Raw genomic sequence first — 12675 nt, forward strand, 5'->3', positions numbered from 1 at the left:
CATCATGAAACTGCTGGGTCATTTTTTGGCCTGGCTCATGAAAGGGGGCGGGGGTCACATCATGTTAGCTGCCTCTTAGGTGTTCGAACAGGTCTGGCAGGTTAAACTGGGCTGACTCAAGTGGCCTCTGGGTTTTTCCTTTGCCTCTAAAAGCATCATCCCTCTGTTTATTCTTATCAACTAGAATGCTTAGTGAACAAAATGATGGAGAGAGAATAAAAATTAAATTCCAAATTTAGGGGCTGACTATACTTAGCGCTGTACTATCTTAACTCACAGGACCAAGAAACACAAGTGGACCCTCTGGAAAGGTTCCTAATTGATTGCTCGCTGCTGGGAGTTTTGGATTTTCCCAGTTATTGGCTCTCTTTTCTTTATACAGTAACCACCATGAAATATGTCAATATATTTCCTAAGCATATACTCTGAGATGACAAACATTTAAACATACCTGTCATGTGTGTGTGTGTGTTTGTAGTGGTTTTGGAACCAGTCACTTAGAGTCCCCATAGCCAGTGGCTTTGTTCTTAGCCACTTAGAGCCTAGATTACAGAAAGAGAGGCCATTTCACCACCTGGGAAGTGTGCTTGCATTCCTCCTGGTTCTAGAACTCAGGACATTGCCTAGGGAGCTTTCCCTGCAATCCCTTAAAACTATAGAGCAGTTATACTTTGGAAAGGGGTAATCCGTGTCTCATTCTTCTCTCAACTACATACACTCTTGTGCAATACACACACACACACACACACACACACACACACACTTCCTCCCGGAAGTTGGGCTGACCCAAAAGATCCAACACTCCTTTGACGAGTAGAGAAGTCATGCGTTTTTCCTCTTTTCTGGAGCATCTGCTGATGTACACATGCTCGGTTAGTTCTGTCTCCACCAGCCACTTCCACTGACAATTATGACATAGAAGGAAACACAAAAATAGGACAACCATAGTTTCTTTTCCATTCATTCCTTTCAAACCCAGTTACTGGTAGAATGTGTGTATGTTAGGAAGCAAAATAAAAACAGCAGTGTTAGCTTTGTTCAGCTTTTCCACTGCTCTCATACGTAAGAAATACAGACGCGTGCACAGCTACGGAATACAGATGGTGCCCCAGGCCTGCATACGAGCTGAGTTCTTTTATACTCCCATTTAAAACTGGCATCGCACAATATAAAGGTGAATGGTCAGATTCATGCTAATGATTTAAAGTTTTTCTCTTCTCTTTACTTTGAATGACAGTAAATAGCAAGCGAAAAACACCATGACCAGTGGAGAAAGAGATCCCAGGAAAGGGAAAAGGATTCTATTTTAGTACTTTTAACCACATTTTCCCCTGGATTTTGAACAAAAGGCCGGGAATTTTGATTTTCCATTGGACGGCATGCTGCCGGGGCCTGGGTGGGGTGATGCTCTCTGGTGGGACTTACTGTTCTCACTTTCACTGCCTCTCTGTGCAGGTTTTGGTGCCTCGTGGCCCAGCTTTCTCCCATCACCCCGGGTGCAGCTCATCAGACCAGGAGGCCCCCAGCTGCTTGTGTGCATCTCTACCCAAGTGTCAGGGCAGTGAGTCGCCCAGCTTGGTGTGGTCAAGCACGCCGGGCTGCCTCCACCATGAGTGAGTTTGTGGTTTTCTCCTCTTTAGAGAAGGAATGACTGTAGCAAGACCAGTGGCGGCACAGAGCCCCTCAGAATCAGATCCCCTCACTCTGCTCAGAATCACTTGGTGCTTTTATTAGTTATGCAAATATGGGACAAGATGGTCCTTTCTGCCCCAGAAAGGTGACCTTGGCAGAACGGCTGTTCTTCATGTGGCTTCAATTCATCATCTCGCCATGGTGGGAGTGGAGCTGAGGATGAGCTCTCCCCCTTTGCCCTAGAATCCAGAACTCCACGCAGTCCCCCCATGTGCTGGGGTCTGGGATGTGCCTTAGAAGAGGCCCTGAAGGTTACTAGAAAGAGCTGCGACCTGGGAAGTGCAAATGCCAGCAATGCTATCAAGCATCTTTCAGAGAATCCTTGCAGCCCAGAGGGAATCAGCCTGGATCAGAGGCCCGGCATCCACGGGCTGTGGAGTGCCCCACTTGTACAAGTTGGCAGCATCTAATCACAGTACGGGTGGGCTCCAGCTTTCTTTAAGGTGGATGCTGAGAGAGCTCTGACCACTTACCCCTGTTTACCCCATGGGACTCTTGGATGATTCAACAGAGGTGGGGGCCTGAAGGTGGAGAAGGTTGACTTACTGCCAAAGAGGCATGTGATGTCCAAGTGATGAACAGGAAAAACGAAAGTAATGTGTACAGAGGAGGAAACATTCCAGAGGTGACTTGCAGGTGAGAGATTCATTAACGCAGAGGAATTTCTATTTCTGCACAATTTCAGCCTGTTTGTGCTGGTACCCAGCCTCTCTGAGAACCGTTTCCCCATCTTTGCTTTTCTTTCAAGGGTAAAACAAACAAACAAACAAAAATGGGATTGTAAAACGGAACACAACAGCCCTGCGGCATTCACTGGCCTGATACTACATTCTGCTTTTTCATTTTTAAAAAGCCCAAAGGTGTGATTCTGCTGAGCGGAGGTGAGAAGCACCCAAGAGAATCCCTTGGAAGGTGAGGACGCCTCCAGGCCACTGTGCCTCAATTCACCGATGGTGTTTCTGACTCAGTAGGTAGTATGCAGCTACTCTTGGGAGTAATTAAAGTTTTATTCCTATCTGTTTGTGTGTGAAAAATTGCCAATTAAATAGTGAACTTTTGTTGTGAAGACAGCACGGGAAGCAGAGGCTTCTCTCCTGAAATGTCATTCTAGAGAAAGCCAGAACCCTGTACCAACATCTCCATCATTAAGAATCTGAAGATTTGTTATTTAACTGAGGCTTTTTTTTTTTTTTGATACAAATAATGATTGCAAACTTTACTGAGTGCTTATTTATGGGTGAGGTGATTTTTTTTCTTTCTACTTTTTTTTTTTTTAGTTGAAGTATAGTTGATTTACAATACTGTGTTAGTTTCAGGTGTAAAGCACAGTATATGTATGTGTGTATATATATATACACATAAACATATATACACACACACACATATACATATATCTTTTCAGATTCTTTTCTCTTATAGATAGGTTACTATAAAATACTGAGTATAGTTCCCTGTGCTACACAGTAGGTCCTTGTTGGTTATCTATTTTCTATATAGTAGTGAGTATATGTAACTGAGCTTTCTTAAGCTACAATACCCTGAAAACAAAAATAATGTCCAACTAGCACCCAACATTGAAGGACCTAAATATGTATAGCAGAACTAAAAGGAGAAGTAAACAGTCAAAAGGCAGTCAGAGTCCAAACTTTGAGTTTTTCAATGAATAGGTTCTGAGCATGTACCATACAGCAGGGTGACTATAGTTAATGATACTGAATCGTATATTTGAAAATTATCGAGAGAGTAGATCTTAAAAATTCTCATCACACAGACAAAAAACTGTAACAATATGAGGTGATATTAACTAACCTCACTGTGGTAATTATTTTGCAACGTACACATACATCAAGTCTTTGCATTGTACACCTTAAACGTACACAATATTGTGTATCAATTATATCTCAATGAAGCCGGGGGAAAAAACAATGCCCAAGTATAGTGGCAAGTGAGACTGTTCCTGCCTATGTCCCATTACCCCTAAAAAACTCCAAGCCATCTATAGCTCTGGGACTTACCTAAGAGTGCTCTTGTACTGTGCAGATCGGTACCTCTGCATGTGTGGTGCCCCCGCCCTGGTCCCTCTCCTGCAGCTCTGTCCCTCCTCGGTGCTGGTGTGACAGTCACCCTGCTGCTAGGGCCTTCCTTGACCTTGTACCACAAAGCCCTGTGGTTCAGATGCTGCTGCCTCTTAGACCTGCTGGAGTCACAAGTGACGCGAGGTCTGGGCCTGGTCACAGTCTGGAGTCTGACACTGAGTGAGGCTCAGAGCCCCCCACCTCGCTGATGACAGATCTGCCCCTCCTTGGCTACCCCGATGCTTCCTCTCCTCCACCCTCAGTATGAGCCCCTCTTAGGAGGCCCCTCAGCTCCCCATCAGCGGTGACCCCTGGCGGCTACCCCTGTCCATCCTCCTACCCAGACTGGCCCGAGGCTGGAGGTGAACACAGTGCAGGTGCCCGTGGGGAGCTGTCCTACATAGCATGCTTGGGAACACAAGAATGTAGAAGCCATTCCTTTCTCTTTCTTCTCCTTGATAAATGCAGCCGAGAGACACGTGAAAAAGATGAAACTATCACTTTGGGAAGGAGGCAATGGGTTGGCCCAAAAAAACCCACTAATATTCCAGACCAAAAATCAGAAATTTAGAAACATCATTATATTACATTGGCTGGATCCTTCCACTCTTGAACTATGTTAGATAACAGAGTTTTTAATACACAGGAAAGTATGAAAGAATATGGAATGCTGCTCATCCCAGCTTTGGTTTTTGGAACGACATCAGAATGAATGATACTGAACAAACGTGAAGGATACAGTCTTGTAAACGAGTATGTTCCGAACCTTCAGTTGAGTTAAAACCTGGCAAGTTCTTGAAGGTAAAATCATGTATAAAGACAGAACAGACATTGGCCTAGGTTGGAACATCCCCTTCAGTCAAAAATCCAAAGATGCATGTCCTGAAGAGGCTCATATTTCTAGAAAACACTGCAAGGAATCCTAAACCCAACTGCATAATCCTTGCGTGGGTTGCGGGTGTAGGTGTGCTGTTACATAAATTCGGGGGCTGAGTATCTCAGCCAAAGGACTCAGAGACGCTTCCTCTTGACAAGGCATGAGGGGAAAGCACAGCTCTTAGTATGATCTCACCAGGAGAAAAATCACAACAGCTGGCGGCTAAAATAAAAGCTTCGTGACAAAGTGGCAGGAGAGCCAGACCTACACATTTTCTCCATTTGCCGCTTGGCAGTGACTTCTGCATTTGCAGACAAATATGAAGGGCAGCAACTGCTTCTCTGCTGAACAGGTCACAGGGCAAGGGGGTGTTGGGCATAGACTAGAACAACTGTCTTTGCATAACAGCACAGGATATCGGGTCTTGGGCGAAGACCTGGGCTCGAATCCTTGCTTTGTGAGACCTTAGGCAACCTAGTTAACTCCCCAAATTTCTACTTTTTCATCCCTGAAATGAGGAGGCTATCTTGCAGGTCACTTTACACATTATATAACTAGTGTTGTTAATGAACTCAACACAGTGCTTTGCCCCTAGTTACTGTCCTTACATGTTAACTATGAACACAGTTAATAATTCAGTGAATGCGTACTTGCTGTGTAATTATTATTAGAAGGGAGAGAAGACAGAGAGATGTGTGTCTTCTGGTAGGTGCTGGAGGCTGGCCCAAGAGAAACAAACCAGGGATGAGGACAGGGGCTGGGTCAGCTCCCACACTGATGTTGAGGCTCAGTGTACACGAATCCTCCACCAGGAGCAGCCCAGAACCAACCACCTCATGCCTGATCCGATTGTGGTCCCACCCCATCTCTGTTGGTTCCTATCCTGGCTCCTGTTCCACCCGGGGACTCTCGGGTTTGGAGGCAGTTTGACCCCCACATCCCTTCCACCCCTTGAAGGTGGTTTCAGGATTCCTGGGAATCAGAACCTCTGCCCTGCACATCCACCTTGATTGCTAATACCTCACAGCACTCTGCGGTTTCCATGCCTTGGATGGATGTCTGGTAGCTCCTCAGATGCAATCAGCCCTGACAAGGAGCAACAGATTAGGCTACAGAGAGCTATTTTCAAGAGCTCCTAAAGAACAGGCTACAGAAGGAGAGGGCCCAAGTCTCTGAAGACACGCTAGAGCTACTTCCCAATCTCCTGTGCATGGCCTTACCCATGAATTCTTACTCTGGAAGAAATATGCTGTAATTTTTTTTAAAGGAGGATTAATACTCTACAAATAGACCTTTGATTAGGCAATGGTTTCTTAGATATGGCACAAGCAACAAGAGAAAAAATAAATTCATTGGGTTTCATCAAAAATAAAATATTCTGTGCTTCAAAAGATACCATCAAGAGACACAGAAAACAAATTTATGGTGACCAAAGGGGGAAGGGTGGGAGGAGGGAAAAATTAGGAGTTTGAGATTGGCAGATACAAACTACTAGATACAAAATAAACATCAGGTCCTACTGTAGAGCACAGGGAAATATATTCAATATCCTGTGATAAACCATAATGGAAAAGACTATGAAAAATGTATATATATATATATATATATATATAACTGAATCACTTTGCTATGCACCAGAAACTAACACAACATTGTAAATCAACTATACTTCAATTAAAAAAAAAAGTGTAAAATAAAATAATAAAAAAAAAAAAAAAGTGTGACAGAATAACCCACAAAAGGAGAAAATATTTGCAAATCATACATATGATAAGGGATTTGTATGTAGAATAAAAAAAAAGTCTCGCAACTTGAAAATATAAAGACAACAATCTAATTTTCAAAATAGGCAAAGAACTTGAATCACATTTCTCCAAAGAAGATACACAAATAGCCAAAAAGCACATGAAAAGTTGTTCAACATCATGTCATTAGGGAAATGTAAATCGCAACCACAATGATATACCACTTCATACCCACTGGGACGGCTATAATCAAAGGCAGACATTAACACATGGCACTGAGGACGCGGAGAAACTGGACCCTGCGTTCATTACTGGAGGGGTTGGAAAATGGCGCAACCACATCGTAAAAACTGTTTGGCAGTTTCTCTTAGGGTTAAACATGGAGTTACCATATGACCCAGCAATTTTACTCTTAGGAACATACAAAAGAGAAATGGGCTGCATTTTAACAAGATCCCCAGAAGTGTCTCGTGTGTATTCAAGTTAGAGAAGCCCAGCTCTAAGCTGAGCTGCCTCCGCGGGTGGGTGTGTGTCTTGTACATCCCTCCTCTCCTTTTCCTCGAATGGGATGCCGGGTAGCTAGGGGGACTCTGAGCATTCCAGGCACCCCGCCCAGAGGCAGGGGGCTGAGTGCATGGGCTGAGTGGGGCACTGGGGGCCTCTGCTGCCGAGGAGAAAGGGAAGATCTGGGTGGAGAGGTAGCAGCAAACGGGGGAGGTGGGGCCAGGGCAAGGAAAGGGAGCCCCTGAGGGGGCTTCACACTCTGGTTCTCAGCAGCAGGGACCGCACCCACTCCTTTGGTCAAGAGCTGCACCACCGCTGTCCAGAGCCTGTAGTCGGGATGGGCCAGTGACAGCTAGCACAGGGACACCAAGCATGGTGCCCAGGCCTCAGAGCAGGCGCTCAGTCATGCTCTGTGCAGAAAAGGGGCAAAGGTTCAGCTTTCCTGCAATAGGTAGGAAGATAAGACAGTGGCCGCAGGGGTGTGCGGGAGCCTGGCCCCAACCCTGCCTTCAGCGACCTCGTGATGGGGGGTGGTAGCTTGAGACAGGACAGGGTGGGAGCATTCACACCACAAAAGGTGACAAAGGCAGCAAACCAGGGCTTTTTTTTTTCATTTTAAACGATGTGTCAGCGTGTCCCTGGATATTTACAACACCCCAAATAGAACATTTAATGATAGTTAATATCTGCAAGGGTGCTCCTTTAGTCAGGGAAACTTAAAAGCGCTGGGAAAGAGCAGCTGAACCTCTTTCCCCGGTAATTCAGGCCCCTACATGCAAGTGTGCATTTGCTGTAGAAGGTAGGTAAGCAAACCCAGGAGAGTATCCTGCTGAGAGGGCCACAAGGGGCAGAGACCCACACCTCTTGCTGGTTCCCACCCTATGTCTGGAAGCCCTAAGGCCCTGCCTGGTACTTCTGTTTCCCTGGTCTGGCTCCATCCACGAGATGGTCAGCTGTCTCCACCCCGCACACAATGGCTGGCATATAGCAGATACTGGAAAGCACCCTTAACCTGCACAATCTTGGACCACACCTCTACACAGGTCGGTCTGCAGGGATCCTCACAGTAAAGGAAGTTTGGGTTGCAAACAGAGAAACTGGTTTCCCGCCTCTCAGGGTCTGTGCCCCTCTTCTGCAGCAGACCCAGGAGACTGCCAGGCCGGCCCACTGGAACTCTCCCCTGAGGGCCTTGGGAGCTCAGCCCACCATTCCGGGGGCAAGTCTGATCCTGCCCCCCCCCCCCGCCCCCCATGACATCCCTCCCTAGTCCTCACCCTCCACCCCACTCCTGGATAGAGGTGCCTCGGGTTTTGGGGTCTGAGATGCCTGGTGGCCCTCCTGGAATCGGAGGTGTCCAGGTCTCTGGGTCCTTTAGCGCCTTCAACCCAGGAGAGCAGCTTGAACTTCAGCCCGGAGGAGGGAGACTGCCTCCGTCTATTAATTTTTCTGGGACGTTGACTGTCTTGCTGAGAAACAGCTACCTACTCTGACTCCCTTCTCCACTGGGACACTGGGCTATTCCTCCCTGCCCCACCCCCCATCCCCCATTCCTCCTGCACCCATCCCAGGCCCTCCAGTCACCTGTGAACCATGAGCTGCACTTCCTCCTGCATCCTCAGCAGGCTCCAGGCCACAATCCCTTGTCCACTTCTGGGCTCTGGCAACTCCCAGGCTGCCCTTTCCCATGTGGTGTCCAGAGCAAGAAGGAACTCCCCAGATCCTAGGGAGGAGCCTTGATCCCCAAACCTAGAGGGGTAGGAGTTGTGGAGATTCTTTCATTCAGTGTACTCTTTATTTCATGGACACCCCCCCCCCCCACCTGTCAGGCACTGTCCTAGATGCTGGGGGTCCAGTGATGCATGAAACAGACAAAGGCCCAACACTCACTAAGATCAAATTCTAGGGGAGGAGACAGATGGCCAGACACCAACAAAAGGTGCTAAATATGAGATGTACTTATATATTTATAGTCCATTGATATATAATGTAGGCACCCAGAGTTGTTTATGTACTTATATAAATATAAATAAAATGTATATATACATTCAGATATATAGGCAACATTTTGTTTATAATGCAAACATAAACAGTTCTTTAAATACATGCAAACAAGTATATACTAAAAATATATTCTATTGGTATATACAAACAGAATGATAAATGCTGAGAGGAACTCACTACAAGCAGAGGAACTCACTACAAGCAGAGGAACACTAAGTCTGTGTTTTCGCACAGAGGGCTCGTGGAGGGCTTCCCTGGGGAGGCGGTATCTGAGCAGGGGCAGCAGGGTGGGACAGAGCCGACGGGCAATCCCGTGGGGGAGCATCCCAGACAGAGGCCTGAGGGAGGCAGAGCTGGGAGGCTGAGCCAAAGCGCGGTGGGCTCCCGGGCGGTGCGCAGGTAGGAACCGGCTTCTGGTGGGCATCCAGGCTTGAACACCTGAGGCCTTTCCAGTCCGGGCAACGACTTCGCATTCTATGTCTGAACCGGTCTCCCCGCTTCGTTAAAAGCTAGAGGGCAGCGGGCTGAAGGCTCAGGCGACCTCGGGATTCCAGATCCCAGGGAGCACCTCCTCCAACACCAGCACTGCGGGCTCACTTACTTGCCTTTTATTCTAGTCGGTGGAACCACATGAAAAAGCCGTTTTGTAAGTCAGACTTTTGCACTAGCCCAGAGCCCTTTTGTGGTTTTGGGGTGGGTTAGGAGGGGTGTGGGGTGAAGCTCCGCAGATCGAGGGTCCCCGGCTGGCTTGCTCTGGGCCCCACGTGGGCTGCCTCCGAGGGCATTTCTGCCCGCGGCCCGCACTGGGATCCATCGCGAGGTAGCACAGCCGCAGCGCCCCGAGAACAACTAGGCAACCTCGAGCGTGCGTCCACCCGAGCTCCGGGGAGCAGGGCTGGGCCGGCTCCAGCGCCCACAGCTTCCGATTCCGGACGCCGGGGTGGGGCCCGGATCTGCCTTTCTAACAGGTTCCCAGGCGCTGCAGGTTAGGGACCCGCTTTGAGACCCACGGCACTAGAGCTGTAGCCGGGATGGAGGTTCTGGGTGCCAGGGCAGCGAGCCTGGCACCGCTCACTCGCTCCTCCTTCTCCGACCTCAGTCCTCCCGCGGGTCGGCCCACCTCGCCCTTGCCCAGCCCCGAGGCTGCCAGGTGCTTCCCCTCCTCAGCTCCTCCCCACCGCGGCGCGGCACGGCGCGCTCCCGGGACCCCCACGCGCCCGGAGAGGGGCGCCCTCCCTCCCTGGAGCGGAGGCCCGGGGCAGCGGGCGGCGGCGCGGCGGCGGGCCGGGTGTCGCCCCCGGGCCCGGGTGCCGCCCGGTCCCTGCCCCGGACGCGCGCCGCGGGCCGGCCCGGGCGCTCGGGAGGCGCGCGGCGGCGGGGGCGGCGCTCTCGGGGGCGCGGCGCACCTTGCTCCCGGCGCCCCCGCCCCGCGCCGGCCCCTCCCCGCGCGGCCCGCGCCCCCGCCCGCCCGGGTCGGTTCCAGCCCCTTCCGTCGTCCGGGCCCCGCCGCTGTCCTCCGCCGGCCCGCGAGGGAGGACGATGGGTCAGCGCGGAAAAAGTGAATGAGGGCGGCGGCGGCGGCTGCGAGCGCCTGACTCGCGGGGCCGGAGCGCCGCCCGCGCCCCACGCCCGCCGGCTCCATGGACGCGCCGCGCGCCTCGGCGGCCAAGCCCCCCACCGGGTAAGCGGCCCCGGGCTCCGCTCGGCTGGGACGCCCGCGCCCGCACGGCGCGCACTCGGGGCGGGGGCGCCCCTCTCCGACCCGCGGGCCCGCGCCCTGCGGGGGACGGGGGTTGTGTACTTTGTGCGCCGGGGTCGTTGCCCGGGTTACAGTGTCAGGCCGGGGCCCGGGCGCTTTTCGCGTGGGTGCGTTTGTGTGCACGCTCCCTTTTGGGCGTCCCCTCGGGCAGAGCCCCACCGAGCCCCGAGACTTCCTCTACCCCCCGCGAGGGCTTCCCTGGGGGGTTGGGAAGGCGGCGGAGACGCGGCCCCCAGTCCTGTGGCTGACTTGCCTTGGTGGCCGCCCGCTTTCCTGTCTGGTCACCTGGCACTAGGCACGGAACCGCGCCCCACCGTCCGCTCTTCCTTCCCCTCAAAAGGAAGGGGAACAGGTTTCGGGCCCCCGGAGACGCCCGGGTGCCGCGGTCTGGGGAGGGCTGTGTAGAGGGCACTGCCCTGGAGATTTTTCTGACCGCTACTGCCCCTCCCAGGCTGGCTTTTCGGGGCCCCCCTGCACAGGGCTCAGGCAGGTGGACCGGGCCCGAGACGGACCCCAGCATCGTACTAAAGTCGGGGCTCCCATCCCTGCCTGCGCCGTTGTGCCTCTGCCCATACTTTGCGGGGTCTCTTTTCCATCCCCACTCCTCACGTGTGCGGATTGCATGTCATGTTCACATTTTGTTCGCAGAAAGAGTAGCTTCCCTAATACAAGAAAAACAAGCCCGCCCTTTAGGCGGATCCTGAGGTGATGTTTGAACCGTGCACGACCCCAAGGGGCCTGGTGGTCACTGAGCTGCGGGATGGCGCGCTCTGCATGCGGCCGCCATGCGTCTCCGCGGGGCGCACCCAGGACCTGCGAGCTGAACTCTCGCTGGCCTGGAGCAAATGTGTGATGAGTCCTGTAAATGGAATGAGTGCCTGGGGTGGGCCCTGCACCTGCTTACCAAAGGGGCCCACGTTCCGCTCTGGCAACTGGTCTCCAACGAGGCAGCTTTGGGGACAACTAATCTCTTTTCTTTGCAGTGTGTCCCACTGACTCATCCTGCCCGCATGTGCCCATAGGCCGCGCTGCTGCCCAAGTGCGCAACAGGTTTTCAAAAACTGGCTTTTTCTTTTCCTTTTTTTAAAAAACTTTTCCTTTAATGCCAGGAAAAAGTGAGCCAGGTTAGCAAATCAAATAATCCTGAAGCTGAGGAATGTTAAAAAGTCCTTTTTTTTTCTTTCAGTGCGCTTAGTGGTCGTTACATAATTCCCTTTGAACAAACAAATCTCGCCAAAAGAAAATAAATGTGGGAAGTCCTTTTTCATGGTAGTGGGCATTACAAGATGACATAGAGAAATGTGCAACAGAATTGCCTCTAAATCTGCTGTCTTCAGAGCTTATTTAATAAGCCTATTTAAGGAGACAGACTCATTCTGGCAAAACTACCTTATAAATATATTTGAAGGAGAGAACATTTAAGAGGTCAGCAAAACTGTATCCAAAAAGTATTTGTAAAATCCTTTAAAGCAATCTGATTGTAGGAGTGAAACAGGGAGTCCTAGGACTGAGCGCCTTTTTCCAGCGTGGTACTGTGTGAGCAATAAGGCAGTCACCCCAGGTCTGGTTCACAGTGCTTTGCAGAGCTCTGGTTGGCCTTGACCTCCGAGTCCCCCAGGGAGACTAAGGACTTTTGCTGTGGATATGGTAACAAGACCGAGATTGTTATCATTGATGCACTCACATCCAGAGCCTCCGATCTGCTTGCTTGAACATCTTTGTCCGAGAAATGTAGACATAGTGTTTTAAATCTATTATTCCCAATTTTTGTATCATTTGTCATTTGTTTTAGTACCTTTTGGTGAAGAGAGGTCAAGAAAATATCAGTGTGTTTAAAATCAGAGCAAAGAAGTGGTCTTGGGTTTTTTGAATGTTTTATATGATTTAGGTGTGTTGGTTGTCTACCAGAAAGGAAAGATATAGATGTGAAATTTTCTGGCTTTGGTACATAACTGGTGGTAGTCAGCTTCTGTTGGTTCTTCACCGAAATTACAGTCTCCTCTTCTCTGACCTGTTCTATGT

The 12675-nt window shown here is 50.3% G+C and overlaps 1 protein-coding gene across 3 annotated transcripts in view; it reads left to right on the forward strand.

Annotated features, from left to right (window-relative positions):
• The first annotated feature begins 10359 nt into the window (after nt 1–10359).
• COBL (cordon-bleu WH2 repeat protein) overlaps nt 10360–12675 on the forward strand; it is a 280931-nt gene continuing 278615 nt past the window's right edge. For all 3 annotated transcript variants that reach the window (XM_057733147.1, XM_057733148.1, XM_057733149.1), the window contains exon 1: nt 10360–10575. In XM_057733147.1, the coding sequence (XP_057589130.1) occupies nt 10535–10575 (41 nt within the window). In that variant the 5' untranslated portion in view covers nt 10360–10534. The remainder of the gene's footprint in view (nt 10576–12675) is intronic.

This window comes from Hippopotamus amphibius, chromosome 4, assembly GCF_030028045.1.
Source record: "Hippopotamus amphibius kiboko isolate mHipAmp2 chromosome 4, mHipAmp2.hap2, whole genome shotgun sequence".
NCBI classification, from domain to species: Eukaryota; Metazoa; Chordata; class Mammalia; order Artiodactyla; family Hippopotamidae; genus Hippopotamus; species Hippopotamus amphibius.